General features: G+C 35.6%; 1 protein-coding gene across 3 annotated transcripts; it reads left to right on the top strand.

Annotated features, from left to right (window-relative positions):
- The first annotated feature begins 1,572 nt into the window (after positions 1-1,572).
- cnot6b (CCR4-NOT transcription complex, subunit 6b) lies at positions 1,573-26,363 on the top strand. 3 transcript variants are annotated; one of them, XM_073921464.1, is made up of 12 exons: positions 1,573-1,696; positions 5,146-5,267; positions 7,891-8,077; positions 9,914-9,999; positions 10,074-10,178; positions 14,371-14,439; positions 14,523-14,680; positions 17,022-17,176; positions 17,283-17,437; positions 20,147-20,380; positions 22,464-22,666; positions 25,339-26,363. In XM_073921464.1, the coding sequence occupies exons 2-12, from the start codon at positions 5,156-5,158 to the stop codon at positions 25,549-25,551; spliced, it is 1,677 nt and encodes a 558-aa protein (XP_073777565.1). In that variant the 5' UTR covers positions 1,573-1,696; positions 5,146-5,155; the 3' UTR covers positions 25,552-26,363.
- The last annotated feature ends 1,462 nt before the right edge of the window (positions 26,364-27,825 follow it).

The following is a 27,825-nucleotide window of genomic DNA, read 5'->3' as shown; positions in this document are numbered from 1 at the left end:
GTGCTGTCGCCTCACAGCAAGAAGGTCGCTGGTTCAAGCCTCGGCTCAGTTGGTGTTTCTGTGTGGAGTTTGCATGTTCTCCCTGCGTTCGTGTGGGTTTCTTCTGGGTGCTCTGGCGGTTTCCCCCACAGTCCAAAGAAATGCCTAACAGTTGATTTGGGTAGGCTAAATTGTTGGTAGTGTATGAGTGTGTGGGTGAATGAGTGTGTGTGTGGATGTTTCCCAGAGATGGGTTGCGGCTGGAAGGGCATCCGCTGCGTAAAAACCTGCTAGATAAGTTGGCGGTTCGTTCCGCTGTGGAGACCCCGGATTAATAAAGGGACTTAGCCAACAAGAAAATGAATGCTGAAGTTTGCCTGAATTTAATCTTTGAAAATGGGATGCTGTTTAGTTTATAAAATCAAACAAATCCTGCTGGATTTGACATCACGCTGCTTAGTTTACTGCAGTAACCAGGGAAACACTATTATTCCTGCTGTTGTAAAGGCGCCACCTGCTGGATAAGTTGGCGGTTCATTCCGCTGTGGCGACCCCTGATTAATAAAGGGACTAAGCCGAAGGAAAATGAATGAATGAATGAATAAAATATCAATTTTAATTTATAAGTAATTGTATAGATAACTAATAATATAGAGGATGTACTTGTTTTGCCATTCATTCTTTTTCTTTTTGGCCTACACCTTTTATTTATCAGGTGTCGCTACAGCGGATTGAACCACCAACTTATCCAGCATATGTTTTATGCAGCTGAGGCCCTTCCAGCTGCAACCCAGTACTGGGAATCACCCACACACACTCATTCACACTCATACACTACGGCCAACTTAGTTGATTAAATTCACCTATGGCGCATGTGTTTGGACTGTGGGGGGACCGGAGCACCCGGAGGAAACCCACGGCAACATGGGGAGAACATGCAAACTCCACACAGAAATGCCAACTGGCCCAGCCGGGACTTGAACTAGTGACCTTCTTGCTGTGAGGTGTGTGCTAAGCACAAAGCCACCGTGACGCCCTTGTTTTGCCACTATAATTATATATTTTTAAAATTTGTGGTCTAGAGATGTAAAACTGTCTTTATTTTTGATTCCTTCACCTTTTATTTTCATTGATTTTTTTATGTTATAGTGTGGAAAATGTTGTTTAAAGCCATCTTTTGTGAACTTGATGTGGTTATTTACAAGACAGTATTTAAATGAATGAGTTTATTGTTATTATTATTTTATTGGCATTTAATATTGCATGTTTATTTCATTTATTTTTGTTGGTCTTTTCTTTTTCTTTGTTAGTGTTCTTAATAGTCGCCCTGCTTGATTTAAAATTACAAACGACAATATATATATATATATATATATATATATATATATATATATATATATATATATATATATATATATATATATATATAAAATTAATTAATTAACTTAAAATAATGATTATGTGTCAAAATCCTGTTGAGCTCCAAACCTAGACAGCATCCTGAGCAGCACAGGTGTGTTCTAGGTAGGGATCTCAGTAGAGGTTGAGACGGGAGCTGGAGGATTAGGGCGCATGGATGGACTCTTGTTTTTTAAAGCGGTACAACAGATGCACAAAAACCCTCCGCCATAATGCTGCGCTTCTTTCCCTGACTAAACAGGCGACACGACGAATGAAATAAAGCCTAAACGAGACACACAGCAGACTTCAGGTGTTGGTATGATATTGGAGGTAATTCAGGCTGGTTAACTGTGAGGATTTGCTGTTGTTTTGTGGTCCTGTTTGGGTTTGTTTTCAAAATTAGCTACGGCTACATGAGTTAGCTTCTCCTTGTTTAAATGCGGATACTGTTGCTTTATTATTATATTATTTTTAAACACATGTACAGCATATTTCCGGAGTATGCATGGATTTAACACACGTGCCTGTGTTAATTAAGATAAATCTTTTGCAGCTTTTTCAGCCTGTGGCTAGTGCTGATAGCACACCAGGTTAGCTTTGGGGAAATATTACTATTTCAGTAAACAAACGCATTGAATGCTTATTTCTTTTATAATTGTCTGATTAACATGATGTTTTATGTCGTGTCACCTTGTGATGGCTGCGTTTTAGAATATTAATGAGCTTATTTGGGTCATTAGCATAGCACAGAGCTAACGTTAGTTGTTTGTTAGCATGCGTGTTATTTGCATTTCTTTTTCATTTGACGTTAATGAGACCGTATATATTCATGATGTTTATATTATTATGCATTATTTAATTCTAGATGGTGTTTTATCATGTAACAGGTGTGTTTTGGTCTTTAATTCCGCTAACTTAGTTGACAGGTTACGTTTGTTTTTGACAGTTCCTTTTAGCTAGTTTACTTGAAATTATGTTTGTTTATTTACTATTCATCATATACGTGTCACCCAAACAAAGTAAAGCTGCGTCCCAAATGGCACACTATACACTATGCACTCATGCACTATGTACTTATGCACTTACACACTCAACAGGGTAGTATATGTATGTAGTGTCGTCCCAAATGGAACACTAATGTTTTTTTACTAAGCGGAAATTCAAACCGTTTCCCTGATGACGTTTGACGGTTGCCAAATCATTGAAGTAAACGGCCGAATTATCATATAATACCTGCCGTGAGTGTTGTCGCATTCACCATCGGGAGGCGCTAAAATCACTCTCATAGGAGAATTTTGCTTTCACCATCCAAATTAAATAAAGTTATTCAACATGTGTGTCCGATAGCTCCGCCCCTTCCGCTACGTTAGCAAACCTGCGGTCGTTGAGTGCGTGAAGTGTCCATCATTCCACACTTCATTTTAGCGGCTGAATGAGTGCATCATCCGGGTAATTAAAGTGCACTTATTATTTTTAGAGTTTACAGTGTGAACGCACTACTTACACTATTCATACTACAAAATGGCGTAGAATAGTGCATAAGTATGCGATTTGGGACGCAGCTCAAGACTTAAGATTTTGGAAAACATAGGGCTGTGCTTAAAAATTCGTGAGCTGCCTAACTAAGCAGTATTTATAGGCTTACTGTGTCATGGCTGCTCAGGAAGGCAGGTGGCGATGTATTGAGACACAACCAAAGACACTTCCTTGATCTAGTTTTAGGTTTGTAGTTGAATTGTGTGGAGGACGAAACCTGCAAACACAATAAATGAATACATACGCAAATATATAAATAAATGAGTAAATAAATCCATAATTTTCTGCAAAAATACATATGCTTATAAATAAATGCAAATGAAAATTCACTAATTTCTGCATAAATGAATATGTAAGAGCAATTCCATTCAAATGTCAACCATGCCATGAAAAGAATTACGTTTTTACCAAAATATTGAAAACCTTTCTATGTTTTTTTGTGAGGGTTTGTATTTTACAGTACTTCAACATGTCTCTGTCAATATTCTCAAACAATTATATTTGATTTACCAAAGTCACACAATTGGCAATTTCACATCGTTCACATCCATAACGGAGAGGTATCACATCCATAACAAAGCTTTTTTCCCCTCATAAATACAATGTCAAATAAAATCAGTCATGTTTGTTCGATAGTGAGCAACTCTTATCCTCTTGATTAGCATTATTTCTTTTGGTTGTGCAGTTTAATTCACAGAATGCAAAGTATGTTGTATACTGCAGACTTTGTTGGTCACATCCATAATGCATATTTATTTTGCTCATTTAAAGTGTAATTTTTTTTACAGTTTCAGATTTTTCTGATTACATAACTCAGTAGTGAGTTGTTTAGGAAAATATAAACAGATTTTTCAATATAATGTTATCATATACTTTCTTTTTGCATTAATGTTTTAATTTTTTTACTGCAAATGTCACATCCATAATGCTGGAACTGCTCATAAGCAATTAATAGTGCATGCAGGTAAATAAATGAATTGCACAAATGTTGGGGTAATAAGAAAATGCTAAACTGAAAGTTTATTCTGCCCCCGCCCACCCCTTTCTATTGTTAATATACTTTTTCTCAGTTTAACTTGCTAATGCTCCTCTGGGTGTCTGTCAATCATCAGAAAGCAGCTATTTGCCAATATTGGTTAATCATTAGAGAAATTGTGCATCAATTTTTTCTGATGATTGATAGACAGCTCATTAACATGTTGAGCTGAGGAGAAGTAAATGCGCAACTACGAATGAACTATGAATGCATGTTTGGAAGGAGGAAAATTAAACTTTAAGTTTAGCATTTTCTTATTACCCCAACATTGGTGTAATTTATTTAATTATTTATCAGCCCACACTATCATGGATTTTTTTTGTACATGCATTTATTTATTTATTCACATATTTATTTATTGTTTTATTCATGCAGGGTTTATGGATTTTTTGTTCTAATTTATTTATATATTTGCTTATTTATTTATTGTTTTATCAGGTTTTGTCCTACGTGAAATTGGGAATTTTCATCATTTATTCTTATTTCATGCAACATTTGTAGTCAAATTATGCTTGCAAAGAGCTATATTATTTAAAAAATGCTAACATGATTAATTTCTCCCAAAATAATCTTGATTATCCCTTTTTTAATTATCCAAATGGCTAGCTTTCAAATGGTATTTTGGCGATGCACTGTGATCCATGACTAGAATTTATTCAACTTTTAATGTCATCTAATCAAAAATAAATTCTACACATACCCTGTGATTAAACTTTTGTTACACTGAATTACATTTTGTGCATGTCCTCTGTAAATCTATGATTGTCATTATATTTGGGTTCAGAAAAAGTGTTAAGCTGCACACATTCTGAAGTACATTTATTCATTCAGTCATTTTCTTTATGGCTTAGTCCCTTTATTAATCCGGGGTCGCTACAGCGGAATGAACCGCCAACTTATCCAGCATACGTTTTACGCAGCGGATGCCCTTCTGGCCGCAACCCATCTCTGGGAAAATTCTAAAGTACAGAATGTTATAAGAAACACTGCATTACTCTTTTTAAATAGTTGACCTATTTTATGTCTGTCGTACCGTATAGTTGTAATTAAACTGTGATGAATGACATTTCCCAGCAAACCATTAAGTAGCAAAAACATTTCTCAGATAATAAATTTGTGTTTGGTCTTGAACTGAATTCTGATGACATGATGATGTATGCGTAATCATTATTATGTATTTTGTGTACACACAGTGGTCTAGGGATGCCAAAGGAGAAATATGACCCGCCTGACTCCAGGCGGATGTACACCATCATGTCCAGCGAGGAGGCCAACAGTGGGAAAAAATCTATCTGGGATGGGCTTGAAATAACCGGTATGAAACAGATCACTTGAATGAAAATGACACTCGTGAAAGAAAGAGGTCTTTGTAGTACTTAGGGATTCCAATGATTGATTATTTGTCAATAACCAATGATTAAGCATAGACGGTATCCATAGTAGTAAATATTATAAAAGTCAACGAGTAGCATCAACCAGCCTTCAAAATAACTTATCTTTTTTGTTCAGGAGAAGAAAGAAACTCCAATAGCTTTTGAACCAATGAAGTGAGTGTGAATGATTTTTGGTTAAATTTTAGATGTTTGGTCATTTGGTCTTTTTACAGCCTTACTAGCCTTTTGTTGACAAATGAGATCTATTGTCAATGAATTAAAACTAAAATGAGTATTTTGAAAAAATATTTGTTTATACAGACTGTTTATACCTGCTGCAAAACAGGTTATTAATCTTATAATTAATAACCTCGAAATTAATCTTTTTTTTTTTTTTCTTGGTTGCACTGGTGCTCCTAACTTCAAAAATGTAGGCGCACCCACCAAAAACTATAAGCACTTTTACTACAAATTTTATATTAACAGATTTATTGCATTTGATATCAACACTTATCAAAACTAACAAATAAATAAAAATCTGCATGCGCTTTCCAGCCCTGCACACACTGCTTGACGTGAATGAGATGAATTGAATTAACAATAATAACTGTGCTGTGTTCTCACTGGTGGTGTCTGATATTGCACAGATGATATTGACATAACTAGTTATTTGCATACATCATCTTAATAGCAGTAACGGTCTTTACAGTAGCTGCAATTTTATTTTCATCTCAGTGAATGCATGCTCTTTAGCGTTGATGCACGCGGTGTCAGTCACACGACTGCATCATGCCGATTAAATGTAATATGAAATAACGTTAGAACATCTCGTGCTTAAATGTGTAGATTCAGTGGAAAACACTGTTACCTGAAAACTCCGTCCCACCGGCTTTATGTTAAATGGCTTTAGTCATTTTCATAGCAGACTTTAACCACTGGAGGTCTTTTATCCACTTTTCCAAAAATGTAAATGCTGGATTGACATTCAGCACATGATCACTTATCAAATGTGCCATTATTAGTAACTTTAAGTGGTTTCTAAAACTAAATCTGATGTTTTCATTCTCTCGTATCCAGACCTTTACGTTTTCGCAGCTCCCTGTCATCGGAACTGAGTAATTGACAGCTGATATTAACCAATACATTCGCGTTCTGTTCTAGCGAAGTGGACCAATAAGTGGAGCTTGAAGGCGGGGCAAGCATTGCGGGCTTTGTTTACTGCAGCAAGTTGACATCAACTGTTTTAAACCATTCCCGAGCGATGCGTTTGGTGTTTTTAGGTGCAAAGATACCTAATGCGTGTATGTCTCCTAATTTCGCGCATGTGGTGAACATTTTGCTGTGAAAACTGGTCGCACGACAACATTTTTATGTACTCGGACAAATTCTCCCAAATTTATTTTGAGGTCGCATAGATAAAATTTCGGGTGCATATGCAACCAAAATAATTGCAATTTCGAGCCCTGTTATTGCTGCAATTTTTATTTTTATTTTTCTGATGCAAGGAGAAAATAATTCAAAATTTTCTTTATGCCAAAACCCTAAATCTGTGAAGCATGTTTTTAGAACTGCTTGGTTTTTATTTTTAAATCATAATCACAGTAGGTCAGTGTTGTAATTACAATTATGAGTGGGCCATATGACCAAAACTAATTTTATATATATATATATATATATATATATATATATATATATATATATATATATATATATATATATATATATATATATATATATAGCACCTTTAAAATTAAATTCTCAAAGCGCTTTACACAAAAAAGATACAGGTATAAAAGCAGTTTAGGAACTGTAAAATTTAATCATTCAAGATGAAACGTTTAAACAGATAAAGCATTCAAGAATGCACAACTCGTGATTAGGCTAGTGTAAAGTAGTGTGTTTTCAAGGATGATTTTAACAATTTAAAAGATTTAGTGTGTCTAATGTCAAAGGGGAGAGAGTTCCAGAGACTCGAACCCAGAGAAGAAGAGCCTGGTCACCCATAGAGCGCAGATAAATATATACTTTAAAACCTAAATGATATTTGTATGTTATATATGTAAAATATAAAATTTTTATATAATAATTATAATAATAATAATAAATTTATTTACCTTTTTATTTATTTATTTGTTTGTTATTTTCTGAGATCAAGGTTGCTATTACAGCAAATAATTTTTAGAGGAATTCTCAATACCACAGCAGAATATGTAGCTAAAACCAAACAAAGTGAAAAACAAACATTTTTAAAAATAAATAAAAATATAATTAAAGTTAATCACACGCTCACAAACAAATTAACCTTCTCTTTTTTTTTTTTTTTTTGGCGAGGATGCCTTTCGGTTTAATAATTTTTTTTTTGTATAAATTTATATATTTATATATTTGTGTTATTTGCTCATCCTGTCATGAGCCACTGAAGCAAGCAAGCAAGCACTTCTTGCATTATTAAGGTTAACATTTAATTTAAGAATTGATAGCTACCTCTAAACAACGATTAATCAAAATCAATTAAAAGCTGTGATCCTTAGTATTGATATCTGTTTCTGCTGGTTTGTGTGTCAGGTAACGTCCGGAGTCTCAGCTCGGGCCTGTGGTCGCTCACACATCTCACTGCTCTGCACCTCAGTGACAACTGTCTGTCCCGCATACCGCCTGAAATCGCCAAGCTGCACAACCTTGCGTTCTTGGATTTATCGTCCAATAAGATCAGGAGCCTGCCAGCAGAGCTTGGCAACATGGTGTCTCTCAGGTGAGCCGTTCAGAGCGAAAGATGCACTATTCATCACATGCATCATTTGTCCTGTTTAATGTGTTTGAAATGCAGAGAGGAAAAGCTCATCACGTTCTACAGTAGGGCTGCATGGTATTGGAAAAAAATCTGATATTGCAATTTTATATTTTTCTGTGATCAATATTGCGATATAAATACAGTTTCACGAGATGGTTTGTATAGCTCTATTTGACAGTTTGGGAGTCTAACATCATTAATATGGTTTGTTGTTAGTTCTTGATCAGATTTCATTTGTCACCACTACTCGGTGCTTCCCACACATAGACTTTACTTGGGCAGGCCGCCCAGGTATATTTAATGACTTTATTGTCATACTTTTACACTTTTTATATCCGCCCAATATTACCAAACATCTGCGATCAATTAAGGGTGCTTTCACATCTGTAGTTCGCTTCATTTGGTCTGGACCAAGGGCAATAAATGATAAATTGTTGCATTTTCTGCCGTCTTTGGCTCGTTTTCACACCACACTGCTGGTTTTGGTCCGAACCAGTTGAAAAGAACCAAAATGCAGTCATCTGACAAAATCCACATCTCTCATTGGCCAGATGTTGGTAAACAAAATTCCTAAACTGCTTATCTATTGGTCAGAATTGAAATTCAGGAAAATGCCAATGAACTCCTGCAAGTAAACAAATCGGAAGAGACTAAATGTCGATTTTTACTATGGAGGGACGACTACGCTGACTGATTGTGTCCCTGCTTCAGACAAACTATACATTTCGAGAATGACACGCGGCCGCGGCTGGAAAACAATGTATTAATGCATCGTATGTCACTTCAGGAGGAGGCGTGAATTAATTTAGCTAAACCGCGACATGGTCATCTTACGAAAATATTACCAATGATCCATCAGGTAATGTTTCCCCCTCTCTCTCTTTCTCTCTCTCTGTTGGTAAAGCGCTGTCAACAAATGTTTTCCTCCATGTCCCATAATGCACAGCGCATCGTCCTACGGCAGCTGGATTAGTCCAAAAGGCACAGTACTTTTTGCGTTTGGCTCTGTTTTAGTTCGGATCATATTCTCACCACAAACTAACCGCTCCAGGGTTCGTTTGAAAGCGTACCGAGACCACCTCTACAAGCAGGTCTCAGTACGCTTTTTTTGGTCATGGTTATCAACAAGTTTGCCTTTTTTTATTCTTGTAATTATAAATTTTTTTACAGTTATAAGTTGTATGATTTTTAGAAATAATGTCTGTTTTTATTCCTTTTTTTCTATAATTTATTTCTCATTTGCTGTATATTTTATTAATTTGGGGATGTTAATATATTAAATAGGCTATTTTATATACATGTTTAAAATGCTTTGCCATTCAAGTTTGAACTTGAAAAAGAGAGAGAAGCAGATTTTTCCTGTTTGTGGGTGCACGTGGCTCCCGAATAGCATAAAAGAAAGAGAAATAGTGGATTTTTCCTTTTTATTTCAATAGTCTTTTTTTTTTTACTTTAACCCATTGAAAAGAAACAGTGAATAACAGTGTCATAATAAATAAAAATATATAAAAATAAATCTAAATAATTTTTTTTCAATGCATACAGTAAATATCTATGTAATGTGGGTTAAACATTATTGTTTATGTATTGTGGGTTTCAATCCAGCTACCATTGCAACTATATTTTAAACCTGTGGGAAGCACTACTACTAGTACTACTACTACTACTACTACTAATAATAATAATAATAATAATAATGAAACTATTTAGTAATTATTGACTCATTTATGTAGACCTTTTATTGTGGCATCTCTGGCGTTAATCTCATAGCTTACATTCATCTTATATTTTCTACAGGGAACTGCTTTTAAATAACAACCAGTTGCGGGTTCTGCCTTTTGAGTTGGGGAAACTGTTTCAGTTACAAACACTGGGGTTGAAAGGTGAGCTCTCCGCATTCTGGCCATTGAGGTGTAAAGATTGTGTTAATGCTGATGGTTTATATGCATCTCTACAGGCAATCCACTCACTCAAGAAATCATGAGCCTCTATCAGGAGCCTGATGGCACCCGGCGACTGCTGAACTACCTTTTGGACAATCTTGCTGGTGCTATCAAGCGCAGTAGGTGTTTCAGGCTTATTACTCTAGGTTCTGTCCATGCACTATATTTACTGTTAAAATGATATATTGTTGCTGCTATAGTTGTCAATTGTTGGGTTCGTCATGTAACAGATATTAGGGTCACACTGTACAATAAGGTTGTATTTGATAATGTATTTACTAACATGAACAACGTGTTCTAGTATTTATTCATGTTTGTTAACTTGCAGTGCATTAGCTGATGTTAACAAGAACAACTTTGGATTTTATTAATGCATTAGTAAATGTTTAATGATGATTAAATGCTTTACAATTATTGTTCATTATTAGGTCTTGTTAGTAAATACATCAACTAGAATTAACTAATGATATCTTACTGTAAAGTGTGACTCATTATGTTAATGACGTTTTTGCTGGTGGTTTATTGTGAAATTATCTAAAGGCTGACATTTGATTTTTTTTTAATTATTATTGCAGTTGTAGTTGTTATTATTATTTTTTATTATTCGAAAGTATTATAACTTTGTTACAATAAAAAAAAAAAAAAATATATATATATATATATATATATATATATATATATATATATATATATATATATATATATATATATATATATATATATATATATATATATATTTTTTTTTTTTTTTTTAATACCTTTTAAGATGTAATTTATTTCTGGGATGCATTTGAATTTATTATTATTAAGTATTATAATATTATTACAGTTTAAAAATTTAATATGTAATTTATTTCTGGGATGCAAGGCTGAATTTTTGAGCATCGTTTAATCAGTCCTAATTGTCACATGATGCTTCAGAAATAAATCAACAATTTTATACATTTTGAAACTAGATTTAAAAAAAAAAAATAGGACTATAAAACATATAGAGATGTGTTTTATACTTGCTGTATTACAGTGTTTTTGTTGTGGAAATATTTAAAGCAAGGTCTCCGTGGGGCCTTAAAGTCTAAAATTTAAAAACGAAATTGTAGGCCCAAAAAAAGTCTTAAATTTGCTGTTGTAGGTCTTAAATATTTTTGTACAGGTCTTATTTTTCAGATTTCCATGTAACGCTACATCTAATGCTCATTTAAATTCTTTTTTGTTGTTGTTGCTTGGTTTTCGTAGTGCTGTAGTTCTTTATTTCACTAGTCCTAATGTAATTTGTGGTATTACAACTACAAATGAGACCAACATGCAATAGCCAATTAGCTTTCTGTTATTGAACTCAGTGGGAGCGGCGAATGTGATGTATAAAAGCCTCGTCCGTTTTGTGAGGTGCACGCACAGTCAGCGGATGTGCGCAATACGGTGTATTGTATAAATCAGCCTTAAGATGTTTTTTTTCTGTAGTTCAGTGGTGCATCTAACCTGTCAAAGTACTGTTCCAATTTAAATAATTTTATTTTACCACAAATTTTGTGATTTTGCATTTTCTCTCATGTGTTTTTGATATTGTGATATAGATCTTAAATACTTAATGGTCTTAAAAAGGTCTTAAAGTCTTAAATTTGACATTATGATATCTGCAAAAACCCTGTGAAGGTAAATGTTTAAAATGGTGACTTCTGGAGAATTTTGGAATATTTATCACAGGTCAAATCGAAAACTCTTATTTTATCGATGTTGTAGTTCTTTGTATGCTTTGTGTACAATGCATTAGGCCTGCACAATAGTTTTCGTGGTGTTGTAGTTCTTTATTTCACTAGTCCTAATGTAATTTGTGGTATTACAACTACAAATGAGATCAACATGCAATACCCAATCAACTTTCTGTTATTGAACTCACTGGGGGCGGCGAATTTGATGTCATTGCAGAGTTTGCGGAGATTCGCTTTGGGTGTGCACTACATGATTCCAGCTGGTGGAGTGCACAAAATATTTTGAGACTCGAGTGAACAGTTCGCACGGCGCCACGTTTGATTTGAGCTGAATATAAACCACTTAAAAGAATTTTTGTCTGAAACCCTTATGCCTGTCCAGACATCATAATGATCCGTCTATGCGTGATCATCATAGGGAGAACCAGATAAACAATAATTCTTGGCTAATAATTGCAACAGCCGTGGGAGAGGAGGAAAGTTTTTGTAAAAGTTTGGAAAAACCAAAGGGATAAGTTTGTTAAAACAAAACAAAACAAAAAAAAAGATGTTTTTCCACCCTTTATAGGTTTTACACTGATATGTGTCTTACGGTTTTGAAGTTAAAACAATGTAATAGCTACAAACTAAAATTAGGAAACAAATTATGTTTTTTGATAACTGGAAAAGAATATTTGAAGCCATCGGTTTACAGTATACTGATGTCCTGTTTCTAGGTTTTATTGGTGATATTGTTTATGAATGTTGGACCATTATTGCCTTTTTAGCTTATAAGTAGAGGACAGAAACTAGCGAGACGGTAATGTGTGAATTGTTGAGTGGGCGAAGTAAAAAAAAAGTAAATATTTGTAGTAAGTTTTTTTGCTTTTATTCTTGCCATAATAAAAATATAATTGTAGAGCAACCCATTTTCTCTTGTCATTGATATTTAACTTTAATAGGTAGAACTGTACGAGATATGAACAAAAGCGAGTGATGCATCAAAGTTAGATTAAAAAAATCTCGAATAGTGATAAATCTTTATAATCATTATAATAAATTCCGAAAACAATGAAAAAGAAATTTGTTTTAAAATTTTGAGCTTTATTAAAGATATGATGTAGTTCCGGAAACTACTTCTCTGTTTATCTGTCTTACTTTACGGTGGGTTTCTTTTGACTGCCTCCTGTCGTTTTAAAGAATATCACAACGGCAAAAGAGTCAAGTATAAAAGGCTCGTCCGTTTCGTGAGGTGCACGCACAGTCAGCGGATGTGCGCAATACGGCGTATTGTATAAATCAGCCTTCAGTGGTGCATCTAACCTGTCTTCAGTACTGTTCAGTTTAAATAATTTTATTTTTTCACAAATTTTGTGATTTTGCATTTTCTATCGCGTGTTTTTGATATTGTGATATAGATCTTAAATACTTAATGGTCTTAAAGGTCTTAAAGTCTTAAATTTGACATTATGATATCTGCAAAAACCCTGTGAAGGTAAATGTTTAAAATGGTGACTTCTGGAGAATTGTTGAATATTTATCACAGGTCAAATCGAAAACTCGTATTTTATCGATGTTGTAGTTCTTTGTATGCTTTGTGTACAATGGGCCTGCACAATATATAATTTCAGCATAGATATCGGAACGTGTGTATCCGCAATAGTCACATCACAGGATATGCAATGTTAAGCCTGTATTATAGTTGACCAGGAGCTGAAGAATTGTAAAAAATAAAAATAAAAAAAAAATCTTACTTAGAATTTTTTTCTTGTTTCTAGTCCAAATATCTACATTTCAGAGCAAAAACGAGATTGTTTTACTCCGCTGGCAGATCATTTTGCTTGTCAGTTTGGAGTTTTTTCTTATCACTTCTTTTGAAGTTGAAAACAAAACAATATTTTTACTTGATTTAGAAATTTTTAGATACTATATTTAATGTAAAGTATTTACTGTTACACATGATTAGTTTAAAGGGTCACAAAACTCTAAAACACATTTTCATGGCCTTTTAATGCATCAGCGCTGAGTATAACCTTATAACACTTGGTAACACCTGGTAACACTTTACAATAAGGTACATTAGGTAATGCATTTACTAACATGAACTAATCATGAACAGCATTTATTAATCATAATTGAACATTTACTAATGCATTATTAACATCCAAGTCTATGCTAGTTAACATTAGTCAATGCACCATGAGTTAACATGAACTAACAATAAACTACTGTATTTTCATTAACTAACGTTAACTAACATGAACAAATACATAAGTAGATGTATTGTTCATTGTTTGTTTATGTTAGTAAATGCATTAATTAGCATTAACTAATGAACCTTATTGTAAAGTGTGACCCCTTTAATTTGTTATTCTTACTGGTGGCAAACTTTTAATTTGTAGAATTTATTGATTTATGAGATTTTGGCCTTTGGGTTTAATAAATCAAGTAATTTTAATGTGTTTCTATCAGTATTTTAACAACAGTAAATAGTTTTAACATGGAACATTTAACGATTATGATTCAGTGTTCATTCTTAATTGGAGTTCAGCTTTTATTCTTATAGTTAAAAGAAAAATGATTAAGTTTCTTACAGCTGTTGTTCTGTAATGTAATGTCTTCTCAGTCCCAACAGAGCAGCCTCCGCCCCGCTCCTGGATTGTGCTGCAGGAGCCTGAAAGATCAAGACCAACAGGTAGAAGCTTCTTTCAAACACTGAAACATAATGCAGAACACTTGAACACTCTGCATGATCATTCTCTCCCTTTGCTTCCGCAGCCCTGTTAACTGTAATGTGCTATAATGTGCTGTGTGATAAATACGCCACACGCCAGCTCTACGGCTACTGCCCATCCTGGGCTCTAAACTGGAGCTACAGGAAAAAGTCCATCATGCAGGAGATCCTCAACTGCAATGCAGACATCATCAGCTTACAGGTAAACGATTGTGTAAGCCTGGCATATTTTGATGATGCAGGACTTGTGGCGATTATTACAATATATGGGACTTTTGCAGAAATCATGTTTTATCATACTAAAGAGATTTTGGGCTTCTGTTATAATACTGCTCTGAGCAGTTGAATAAAACACAACATATTAACATTTCTTCATTTTTTATTTTAAAGAAAGTTTATTTTAGAAAAAGTGTATGGATACAAGTAGAGCTTGCTTGTTTTTACACTATTTAAAATATTTTGCTAAGAAATGTCTGAAATATTATTTTTCTTTATTATTCATTTATTATTGTATTAATACATTTATTTAATTATAATAATTTTTTTTTGAAAGGGCAAATTAATATATTTTACATCTGTGCTATTTGAAAAGTTCCTTATACATTAGCCCTTTATGAGTCAATTTCATTCATAATGGTCTTAAAAATGTCTTAAATTGAACTTGTTAAACCTGCAGAAACCCTGATTCATATTATTTGCTAGTTAACCCTTAAAGACCTAGAGGTATTTTGTGGGCCTATGTTGTTATTATTTTTTAAAAGCAGTTTTATTGTTATTTCAGCCTCAAGTGTCATATATTATTTTAAAAAGGAGAACATGAAGCTTCAATCTGTATCATTTAAAGGTCCAGTCTAAAATATTTTTTGATCCAAAAACAGATGAACAGACAAAAAATATTACAGAATTTTAAGAAAAGCGTTTTTTCGTTTTTTCTTTTTTTTTTAAAGTGCCATTTTCTAGTTATTACAAACAAAACCTCGTGAAGTTTTTTTTTTTCTTTAGAAATACATGCTATGATGTGTTATATTTCCAAAATAAATTTTGTCTACATCCACCTTTCCCTGAGCAAGTTATAGCGATTTATTTCAATGTTATTCTAAGGCGTTTTTCAGTGGGAAAAAACTAATGCATTTATTTACTGACAATGTATTTGCCCAAAAGTTCTGGGAATAAACAAAACAGAAAGATTGTTACAAAATAAGAGAAAATTGAAGCAAGTTTGACTTTTTCCCAATAATATATTTTCAGTTTCCATAACACCACTTATAATGAACAAATAAAAAATAAGAAAATAATAAATAATGCGTCAAGGTCCAAATAAACATGGTGCAAATCCACAATTAAAAAAATACATATAAATATTTACTATACTATAAAAAGTTACATAACTGAACTAGATTCAATATGGACCATCCTTAGGTTTTATGTGCCAGCATATGGTGTTGACCCTGCTGCTTCTCAACTTTTGCGTTGCAGACAAACAACCGCACCGTCATTTGAAAACAGCGGTGACTTTGCGTTGTCACTGTTTTGTCATGTTTTTGTGCTCCTGTGCATGCAAAAGTACTTAGTATGAGAATTATTTGCTGCAAAACTTTTTTTTTAGTTTTTTTTTTTTGTTTTATTTAGCCGTGCGTAAATGTACAGCCTATGTCTCATTCCGGGTTGTTCAAATAGCTAATTGCTGGTCTACAAAGCGAAACCTATGCTTATTTGTTGAGTGAGAGAGTTTGAACCAATCTGGGCATGGAGGAGGGACAATGCATCATGTCTGGTTTGTCCGGAGACACAAGCCACGAGCGTTCCTTTGTCGAATCAGCATTGTCAAAATGTGATGACGTAACCACACTTATTCCGGAGCCTCCGAAGGTCCGTGCATGTAATCTTTTACAACGATGGAAAGCTGAGATAGGATCAGCAGATCAAAATTTATTAAACATTTAAGAACCATACTTCTTTTTAGCCGCGGGCGGCTGTTTCGGTCTTTAAGGGTTAATAACCTCATGTGGTACTCTGAATCTGGGTCTCATTTCGGAGGCTGTTCACCAGAGGTCGCATTTTAGTTGTGCACGCATATGAGAGCCATCATGACTAAATGAATCAAAAACTCCCCCAAGGCAACCCGGGGTGCTGAAGTAATTGGCTGAGGTGACAGTGGTTGGGTTAAAAAGAAACCAAACAAAGACAGTTATTCCTGCACATAACACACATTTTCAAAGCAGAATATCTGACTTCAGCATTGTTTTTCAGATAAACTAGAATGTTCAATTGACATGTTTTATAAATATCTGCAAACCTGTTATGGTATTTTTATGCTTTAGAAGAGTCAAAAACTTACATACTTTAATATTTCACTGATAACCTTCTGGGATATACAAATACGCCTGTCGTAATAGATGAAGGGTTCTCCTTGTGTTTTGTTTCTTTTTAAAGGTCAGTTTTTTTTGGTTCAGTGATGCACAACAGGTTGCTCTGAATAGTGTGTCTGCAACCCCCTACAGCACTGTCTGTCAGACTCTCTTTATCTGCTGTGTCATTGACAGGAAGTGGAGACCGAGCAGTATTTTAACTTCTTCCTGCTAGAGCTGAGTAAACAGGGGTACGATGGATTCTTCAGCCCCAAATCCCGGGCCAGAACCATGTCTGAATCAGACAGGAAGCATGTAGATGGATGTGCAATATTCTACAAGACTGAGAAGTGAGTAAAGTAACGCGTTGAGAAGTGTGCTGTCAGACTCTCTGAGAGGTTTGATTCTGGTGTTTTGCATTGACATTTTATATATATATATATTTTTTACTTTAAGGTTCAACGTGGTGCAGAAACACACTGTAGAATTTAACCAGCTGGCTATGGCCAATTCAGAAGGCTCGGAGGCCATGTTGAATCGAGTCATGACCAAGGACAACATTGGCGTGGCAGTTTTGCTGGAGCTGAAAAAGGAGTTAATTGAAGTGTCATGTGAGTATATGGACAATTAAGAGTTTTTGGTTTTTTTTGTAAGTTGCGACTATTTTCATGACAGTTAAAGGGCTATGAAGCCCCCCTGTGTCAGCAGGGTGTTTTCACATCCACACTGAGGAAGGCTTTGTGCCGAAACGTCTGTCTTTTAATCACCCGTAAAATGTAAGAAAAATAAAAAATAAAAACAGTACGAAGCAATTGCGAATCATTACCTTTTTTTAATAATAGCATCGATAAGATTGACGCACCAAACCAAAGAAGTAACTAAAAAAAACGCAAGGGCAAACTTCAGTAACTCCCAACCTTTTTTTTGCCTGAGACCCCCTTTTTCCTCAGAAAATATTGTAAGGCCCCCCTCCACATTTAATGATATAATCGCTCATATAAGTTTGCAGTAATGATGACAAAAAAATTTGTTTTCAAACAAACAGTGTGTTTATTATGTAGGTGCACAGATATATCTATCTATATATCTATATATATATATATATATATATATATATATATATATAAATTATTATTATTATTATTATTATTATTATTATTATTATTATTATTTAATCTAGATTAATTCCAAGATTAGATTAAAGATCTAGATTAAAATGGCTCATTTGAATTCTGCCGAAGGCATTCAGAATATGTGTGCTACCCAAATAATAAGTCTTTTAGTATGGGTTCCTCAAGCCAGGTGGCGAATTAGACCTGGGGTCTCTCTGTTTCCTCTCCAGGGATCTCCTGTTTCCAAAATGCATCACAAGCTGCTTGAGAAACTGTTCTACTATGATAATTGGTGATGAAAATAAATGATGTTCAATAAGATGTACTTGTGTTTACTAACTGTTTATTTAGTCAAACATGATCTTTTGAACTGTAGGCCTACATAAGTTTGAAACAGAGAATTTATTTATTTTTTTATTTTTTTATTGCCTTAATCTAACAAATGTCATAACTGAACTAAACAGAAATGGAATTAAGATGTGGAGTATGCATATTAGTGACATTATTGAAGTAAACACCGCAGTCTTTAGGAACTTTCGCCATATTTTCCAACAAGATCCACACACGGCTGTCAGTAAAGGACCACACACAAACACACAAACACATTGCGAAATGTTTTTTTTTTCCCATTTGCCGTATGCTATTAAATTCCATAACACTCTCACCAGTCCTTATTTGCGTCTAATACCCTAGTTATTCAAGAGGGATGAATGAAAGAGTTAAAGTTACATTGCTGAACTGCAGTTAAAGTCAGGCATCCTGCTGATTTGATTCAGAAGGGTACTCTTTTGTCAGACGGCTCACCGGTCAGGTATACATCCGCGCAAATATATCAAGGTGAAAGTCATCATAGCTTGCGTAGAATAGACCCAGCTCCCAACCCAACTTTGAGAATAGATTAAAGGCAATTATTTTTTTTTATCACTTGATAAGAATCTCGCATTAACGGCCCTCCACTAGTGTAAATATATATTTATTCAGTTTGTATATTAATTTCAGTAATACTATTGTCCACTGCTAAGAATTTTTTTTAAATACAACCCCCTTTTGGGAGCCGCTGCTCTAAGTAACACAAAAATAAACTGTTTTCATTTTTTTCTGTGAAATATATGTGTCCTAATTGTGTTTTTAGCAGCGTGGGACACATTTATGACGGTCAACAGCTTAGTTTTGGTGTTTCGAGACCCTTTAAGCGCCTTTCTTCACCAAGCATTTGTACTGCAGTGAAAAAAAAAACCTTTCACATAATTGGAAGTTTAAAGCATGATATATTGCTTTTAATGTGTTTTATAATGCAGGGAAAAATATGGAAAATGAAGACAAGTCTAATAACTAGGAATTGCAATCTAAAAAAAGTATCACTAATTTTGATGTATTTATTAATGAATAGAAAAGTTCTGTTTAGTTTTGTGGAAAAGTTATTTAAATTTAATATTAAGATGAAGTATTTCAGTTTTTGTTATCTTTTATATCAAATGAATGCACTTGCTGTTTTTATTTAATGCAGTATACATTTCTGTATCTTAAATCTAAATCTAACTTAATTACTAGTATTGATAATGGGAATTGCAAAAACGTTTTGATGCTTTAATGTTAATGTCATTTAAGAAGATGAAGAAAAAGGATGCATAATGTTATGGTGCATTTTTAACCTTTTTCAAGCAGGTGTGTACTTGCTTTAATATAATAAACACATCTGTGATCTTGGGCAGCAAAACTAGTCATAAGTGTAAATCTTTGAAACTAAGCATCATCAGAAAGCTGAATAAATGTTTTCTGTTGATTTTATAATTACATTTTTGTTTGCAGATGCAATTCAGTTTGGTAACCCTGAAATCTGTGTGTTCAAAAACATCTTAATATTGAGAAAATTCAGTTGTGAAGAAAATGTTGTACGTGGATCACTTAACAAATTGAGTTTTAATCTATTTATAGTAGGACATTTGCTATGTCTTCATGAAACATGAGTTTTACTTCTTTTTCTAATCATGACTGGCGTAAAATAAAAGTGCATAACTTTGGCCCCTGACAGCAGAGCATTTTTGCTTATTGCTAAAATTATACCCATGCAACATAACATTATACCATGTAACAAAATGGGTTTTGTCGTCCACATTTAATTGCTCCAGATGAAGGCAACATCGTTCATCTAACCATATTTTAGTGATGTATTACAATCCAGCCCTTTTTTTTCTTTTTATCCTGCAGCGGGTAAGTCAATCCATGCAATGGAGAAACAGCTCCTACTAGTGGCTAATGCTCACATGCACTGGGACCCAGAGTACTCTGACGTGAAGCTGGTGCAGACCATGATGTTCCTGTCAGAGGTGAAGAACATCATAGACAAAGCGTCTCGCAGTCTGAAGCACTCCTCAGTGTCTGGAGAAACCAGCAGCATCCCTCTGGTGCTGTGTGCCGACCTCAACTCACTACCTGACTCGGGTAAGACTTCATGTAGTGAATCACCCAAACCATCATTTTCATTGAATTTGATTAGAACTACAAACGTGGGTGAAAAGTGTAAATGAACTACAAACATGGGATGGGACCAACCATCAGGTAAAGATGTTTGTATAACTGTTAATTAATATTTAGCCAACTGGAAAATATTTAAATCGTGTTTTCTGTCTTGCATTTCATCTGCCACAACAATACTGAACTTATATCAAGACGTGTTCGGACATTAACATCTGAATGCATAATTATACAAAGACCTGAGGAGAATTCTCTGCATGAAAGGCACATGAATGGGAGAATAACCTGCTGCTTCTCTAATAAGTTAGGAAATTCAATGGGACAGAAATGTGGATGATGTGTAGATGATTGGCAGGGCTCATAACAAAGCAACATAACGATCTGTTAATGAAGAAGTAGTATGCACCAAAGCTTGCATAATCTTCTGTTAGATACTTATATTGTGAAGGAAAATTATTCACTTTTAAGTACGTCCTTTTAGGGCGTAGTATAAGTATGCGAATTGGGATGCAGCTATCGTTGCCGTTCATTGTGGGATTAATTGATTGCACTTCAGAACGTTCACTATGGTTTTGGACTGCTAGAAATGGTTGCTCCCTCAAAATGCACACTATTTGAGGGTATAGGTGGCGATTTGCGATACAGGTTATGGATTAGCTCAGGGTGTCCGCAGGGTCTTAATGCCTTAAATTTCATAAACAATCCATTTTAGGCCTTAAAAGGTCTTTAATTTACTAAAATGTTGTGTTGTAGGTCTTAAATAATGTTAAACAGGTCTTAACCCCTTCAGACCTGAATTATGTTCCAAATTTCAGAAGAATGGGATGTCATGTGATGTCCATTGTAATGGACCCAGGGTCTGAAGGGGATAATTTTCTTCTGTGTAGAGTTACCCAATGGGCCGACCAATCTCCAATAATCCATCTCAGTAAAACTTAACAAAAGTTAAATATTCTATAAACTCTATTCACCAATATGGTGTAATTATTTTCAATACAGAAACATTTTTTAAAAAGTTCTCCTTGTGTTTTAGACAGACTCTTGTGCATGAATTTAGTTTTAGTTATATTCCTTTGGTTTAGTCCGTTTATTCATCAGGGGTCGCCACAGTGGAATAAATCGCCAACTATTCCAGCATATGTTTTACACAGCGGATACCCTTCCAGCTGCAACCCAGTCCTGAGAAACATCCATACTCACTCATTCACACACACACACACACACACACACACACTACAGCCAATTTTGTTTATTCAATTCAAGTATATCGCATGTGTTTGGACTGTGGGGGAAACCGGAGCACCTGGAGGAAACCCACGCCAACACTGGGAGAACATGCAAACTCCACACAGAAACGCAAACTGGACCAACCGGGAGTCGAACTAGCGACCTTTTTGCTGTGAGGTGACTGTTTACCACCTTGTCGCTCTAAATTTAGTTTATTATAGTTTTTTTTTTTTTGTACGTGTAACTATTGTAGCTAGATTTAGCTTGTTTTGATTCATTTCAAATATGCGGTTAATGAGTAAATAAATTAAAATCGTTTCGATAAGGCAATTTAAAATCTTCTTATTGGCCCAACCATGCCATTAGAAAAAAAAATCCTTGGTGTTTAACCCTGTATAAGTCTGAAATTTGCTTCATAGTGGTCACACTAGAGTTTGAGCACGCAAAATTCTGTCGTATGGTGCTGCAAAACGGGGTGAGATTAAACAAAATGATTAGAAATTTAAAAAAAGCGAGTGATTGCTGCATATTTGAAATTTCTGTACAGAGAGGTCATGTTTTCATCTTCGATTCATCTCAAACATTCGCGTGATGTGATTTCACAGTTCACCAAACTTGAACTTTCCAATGTAGTGACCTTTAAAACTTGTCGCACAAGCTTGCGGTCCTCTACATTTGCATGCATATGAACGGAAGGTTACAGGGTGAAAAGTGCAGAGTGACTGCAGCTTTAAACCTGACTTGCAGAAACCTGTTAACTATATTGTCAGCTGCAGGAGATAATGGATAATGAGTGTGTAATAAGTTGTGAATGTGAATGCAGGTGTTGTGGAGTACCTGAGCACAGGTGGAGTCGACTGCACACACAAAGACTTCAAAGAGCTGCGATACAGCGACAGCCTGACCAACTTCAACTGCAACGGCAAAAACAGCACATCTAATGGAAGGATCACGCATGCGTTCAAGCTGAAGAGTGCCTACGAGAACGGGCTCATGCCTTATACCAATTACACTTTTGATTTTAGGGTGAGTACATTGAAAATGTGTTCATGCACACACTGTAATCCTCAGTGTTTTTGTTTCAGAATTGCTGAGTGTGTTTGGGAAAGCTCTGAAACATGAACTAGAGCTCTGCTGTTAATTGAAATTCAGTTTTGGGTTTTCAGTCAGCACTATATGTGTGGCTCTACAAGAGAGCTGAGACCTGGCTTAAGGGCATGCTCACACTAGGTACAGCTGCCTTGAACCGTGCCGAAGCGCACTTTTCCCCTCTCCCCTCTCCCCCAACGGCCTGCACTCACACTGCATCTTTACCTTCCGAGCCTGAGCATGCTTACGTCATCAATGATGCTACTGTTCAGTTTAACAGAAGAGAAAAGTTCTCGCTCAGCGCAGTGGAGATTATTTTAGTTATATTGTTTTGTGTTATTTTTAGTCGTCTTGGATGCGGTGACACTATCAAATATGTTGCAGAACAGATCCAGCACTGTTGATTCTCATAAATAATCATAAAAATCTCTGTGCAGCAGGTATTAGGAGGTTTGCTGAAGGTGCAGCAGACGTGCAGCGAGGGGTTTGCGTCTTACACAACAGTTTGCATTCATTGAATAGAAAGAATGATTCATAAATCTATATGAAACAGCCCTTAAAAGTGACGTCGAGTCTTAAGTTTCGTGCTCAGCCATACATTGCACTCGCACTACAAGCTTACCACGCCAAAGCCCAACCAAACTGCGCTCTGGCACACTTCTTCCAACCGAGCCAGGGTCGGCCAACTGAACCATGGCTGGACTCAATTCGGAGCACTCACACTCGTCAAACGAACTGGTGCAGGTAGCCTAGTGTGAGTCTAACCACAAAAAAAGGTGTTCGTAGTTACATTTTACCAAAAAAATACACTGATTATCACTTGCAAGTAAAATTGTAGTTACTATTCATATCCTTTTCATTTTCTATTTTTATAGTTTGATCATAATTCAATTCATGTTTATTTGCATAGCGCCTTTCACAATAGTTATTGATGTCTATTATTAAAGCCCAATCGGTCCCACTTTATATTAAGTGGCCTTAACTAATATGTACTTTCACAGGAATTAATAGTTTGTTACAATGTCTTTATTGTGTAAATACATGTATTTACTATGTACTTATGCTTGATTAAATACATGTATGTAATTACATCTGTCATTAACTTTTGTAATTACATTTGTAAATACACTGTTGACCATCCCTTACACCTTAACCCACCCTTAAACCTACCCATGCCACCAAACCTGTCCATAACCCAACCTCTACCCCAACTCAAAAGCACCACAAGTGTTCTCAAATACATTATAAACACAGTAAGTACATTGTATTTATTTTTTGATGTAAGTACATAGTAGTTAAGGACATTTAATATAAAGTGGGACCGCCCAATCTCAATTCTACCACTTAGCCCTTCCCCTTACCACTCGTTTTGCACGTTCCCATGAAGGGGTAGGGGTGTCCCAAGTCTCTTTAGCTTGAAGGCGTGTAGCTAAGGGAAAGGGGTAGATAGCCCTTCAAAAAGAGATTTTTCAGGACCACACTCGAAACCAAGGGGTAAGAAAATTTCCCAGAATACACCAGCCACAATGGCAGGAATGGCACCCGGAATTAAGGAGATCCACAAATTAATAGTTTTTTTTTTTTTTTTTTTTGTCATTATGAATTTTTACAACAAACAAGCACATGTTTTAATATATTCATAACTGTGATCGTGTTTTACCGTCATGCTTAAAAAAAAAAACGCTAAAACAAAAAACGTTAAATCTATAATCCACAATAATAACTCCTGTATAGCAGTCCCAAAACATTGACACTCGAATACCCTGTCAGAAAAATGAACCCTTTTTACAGTGTCTGCTGTAATGGAAATGTTGTTTTTTGTGTGTTTGCATAGATGAATATGGCCACTGTGTAAATATACAGTATAGTTACGATTAGATCGTTATGATAATATATGCCTTCAGTGATTTTCTTAAAGATATATACCAATAAATATTGCAACTGGAATAACTACAGCAGTCGCGATCGTCTGTCCTCATATGAAACAAGAGATTGTGATGACATGATGACGTGGGACAGCACCTGCACATTTCTTAGGGTTAAATTTTGAAGCCCTTTCCCTTCACACTTGGTTTTAAGGGCCAAGGGGAAGGGGTACAAAAATACAATTGGGATTAGGCCTAAGGTCTCGTGAAATAGTTGTTTTTTTTTGTTAGAATATCTAGTATCTGACATGCCCCGCCTCCTTCTCATTTGCTTTTCATTTGTGCTTGAGCTCAATCACTCACTGGCAGAGCTGTGATAAAATGCTATTGGCTGTTTTTTTTAAAAGGGGAGGAGCTACTCTGTCCTGCCCTGTATTCATGCTTCAGTTGAGATTACGTCAAACATTGAATAAAAAAAATGCATATTTCAAAACACTTCATGGGACCTTTAGTTTATTGTGTATTATAAGTGTTACAACTCTTTTTACATTTTATAATATATAATTTAAAACTGACATCACATTATCTACATCTACAATAATCGATGCAGAATAATTTCTCGATTCACAATGCATCGATTTATAGTCCAAGCACTAATAAAATGTCATTCAAAAAGATCTTGCTGTGTGCCTCAACTCCATGTGCTCACCTTTTTTCCCTTTTTTTGTTGTCTTTCCATGTTAGGGTGTCATTGACTACATCTTCTACTCCAGGCCGCAGCTGAACGTGCTGGGCGTTCTTGGGCCCTTGGACACAAACTGGCTCCTGGAGAACAATATCAGTGGCTGTCCGCACCCTCTAATCCCCTCAGATCACTTCTCCCTGTTTGCACAACTGGAGTTGGTCCTGCCTTATCCGTCCGCTCTCAATGGAGTCCACTTACCTGCACACAGGTAGTGAGCCCTCCTGGCCACTGGTGGCACTGCAGAGTCCCACGTTTTTCTGAAACGATAAAACCTCTAAGCTATTCTTTATTTTTTAAAATCGACATATATATATTTTTTTCTCTTCTACCTTTATTCATTTTAGGGTCCAAACAAGTACCTATGTGTCAGGGAGATGTGTTTTGTTTTTGTTGAGCTATAGATCTTTTTATTTTTGTTAAATCAATCCCCCTCCTATTGACTGACATCTTATCATTAATTATATTTTAATGTATGGGCATAGCTCGTGTGCATGTATCCAAACTGTAAGATGAAAGTTTAACGCTCGGTCACACGCTCAAAGGGACTGCAGACTGATTTAACCGATGCTAAAAACCAGCCGTTATAAGCTTTAAAAGACAACTTTACCTAAAAAGGAGCTTTAATTTACTCTTCCTCAGATTATTCAAGATTTTTAAAAGCTGAAACTATAGTTCTTGGTGGTTTAATTAAATGCATGTCGATGGTTAGCACTTTGAGAGTCAAAAAAATCATACAGGCTCAACACAATTAATAGCCATGGCTTCTGATGATGTCTCATGAAGCGAGATGATTGTTTAGTGCAAGAGACTGAACATTATTTATGAGGTTATTATCATTTGTGGCATATTAACACACACTTGAGCTGGTGCAGATTGTTAATAGTGGAGTGGAAGGGTGCAGTGTTGTGTTGTGCATCCAAATATTGTGTATCCTGGACGCTGCAGACACACTGACGCCTGCACCAGCATGTTTGTTCCAGATGGCCACAAATGCTGTGGATTAAATGTTGTTAAAAAAAACAAAGCAATTGTTTCTTGCACAGACCAATCATTTCATTTCATTAGACCTGCATGTACTGGCTGTTAATTTTGTGTGTGTGTGTGTGTGTGTGTGTGTGTGTGTGTGTGTGTGTGTGTGTGTGTGTGTGTGTGTGTGTGTGTGTGTGTCTGTGTCTGTGTCTGTGTCTGTGTCTGTGTGTGTGTGTGTGTGTGTGTGTGTGTGTGTGTCTGTGTGTGTGTGTCTGTGTGTTTGTGTGCGTGTGTGCGTGCGACTTATGTATGTCTGAAGTGTGTGTGTGTGTGTTTGTATTTATGCCAGACTAGTGTATGTATGCATGCATTTGTGACTCATGTATGTGTGAAATGTATGTATGAATGCCAGAATCGTGTGTATGTATGCATGACGTGTGTGTATGTGTATGAGCAACATGTGTGTCTGTGTGTATATGCCTGATGTGTGTGTATGTATGCATGACGTGACTGTGTGTGTGTGTGTGTGTGTGTGTGTGTGTGTGTGTGTGTGTGTGTGTGTGTGTGTGTGTGTGTGTGTGTGTGTGTGTGTGTGTGTGTGTGTGTGTGTGTCCATGTGTGCTGTGCATGTGTGTGTATGCATGCATGCATGACGTGTGTATATATGTGCGCACGTCTATGTATGTGTGTGTTTGTTTGTGTATCCATGTTTGCTTGATGTGTGTGTGTGTGTGTGTATGCGTGACATGTTTGTGTGCTTGTTTGCTTGTATGCATGACGTGTGTGCGTGTGTATGTGAAGTATGAATATGTGATGTGTGTGTGCGCTTGTGTTTATGTATAACATGCATGTGTGTATTCATGTTTTCTTGGTGTGTGTGTCTTGATGTATTTATGCATGTGACGTGTACGTGTGTGTGTGTGTGTGTGTATATATGTATATATATATTTGTGTGTGTGTGTGTGTGTATGTATTTGTGTATATTTATGCATGCATGCATGCATGTATGTATGTGTATATATCCTGCGTGTGTGTGGATGTGTGGGTGGGTGTATATATGTATGTGTCTATTTGTATATATGAATGTGCGTGACGTGTGTATTTATTTTTTTGGCTCCAAGTGCTGGAAACAAGTGATGTGAATGACATTGAATTGCATTATAATGAATCATAATAGACCATGGTTTCAGCTGATATATAAAAAAGTGTGTAGAATAGCCTGTGGTTGAGTAAACGAACATACAGTTTTCATTTTAGCCCTAACTGTCTCTGCAACCAGTTTACCAGTATGCATTCAGCTTCATTTTGAAGTACAATTTGCACACACACACACGCACACACACATCACTGCAGTCTCCTTTGCATGAGTGACAGTTGTGTTACGCAGACCAATCTCAGTAAGTGAAAGAGTGGAATCCTGGGAGCTATTCCACTTGTGCGGTGCTGAAACTCGCTTTACATCGGTGCTTCATCTCCTGAGGTTTTATTCTCCCATCAATGGTGCAATATTAAGACGG

The sequence above is a fragment of the Danio rerio genome, chromosome 14 (assembly GCF_049306965.1).
Source record: "Danio rerio strain Tuebingen ecotype United States chromosome 14, GRCz12tu, whole genome shotgun sequence".
Taxonomy (NCBI): domain Eukaryota; kingdom Metazoa; phylum Chordata; class Actinopteri; order Cypriniformes; family Danionidae; genus Danio; species Danio rerio.
Note: the sequence above shows the minus strand (reverse complement) of the source record. Positions and strands in the feature narration are given on the sequence as shown.

What these genes read in the sequence shown, in the direction of transcription:
- cnot6b (XM_073921464.1), top strand. Translation starts at nt 5,156, where the DNA reads ATGCCAAAGGAGAAATATGACCCGCCTGACTCCAGGCGGATGTACACC. An exon ending in ATATTCTACAAGACTGAGAA is followed by an intron (nt 17,177 to 17,282) that starts GTGAGTAAAGTA and finishes TTTTACTTTAAG; the next exon opens with GTTCAACGTGGTGCAGAAAC. An exon ending in CAACTCACTACCTGACTCGG is followed by an intron (nt 20,381 to 22,463) that starts GTAAGACTTCAT and finishes ATGTGAATGCAG; the next exon opens with GTGTTGTGGAGTACCTGAGC.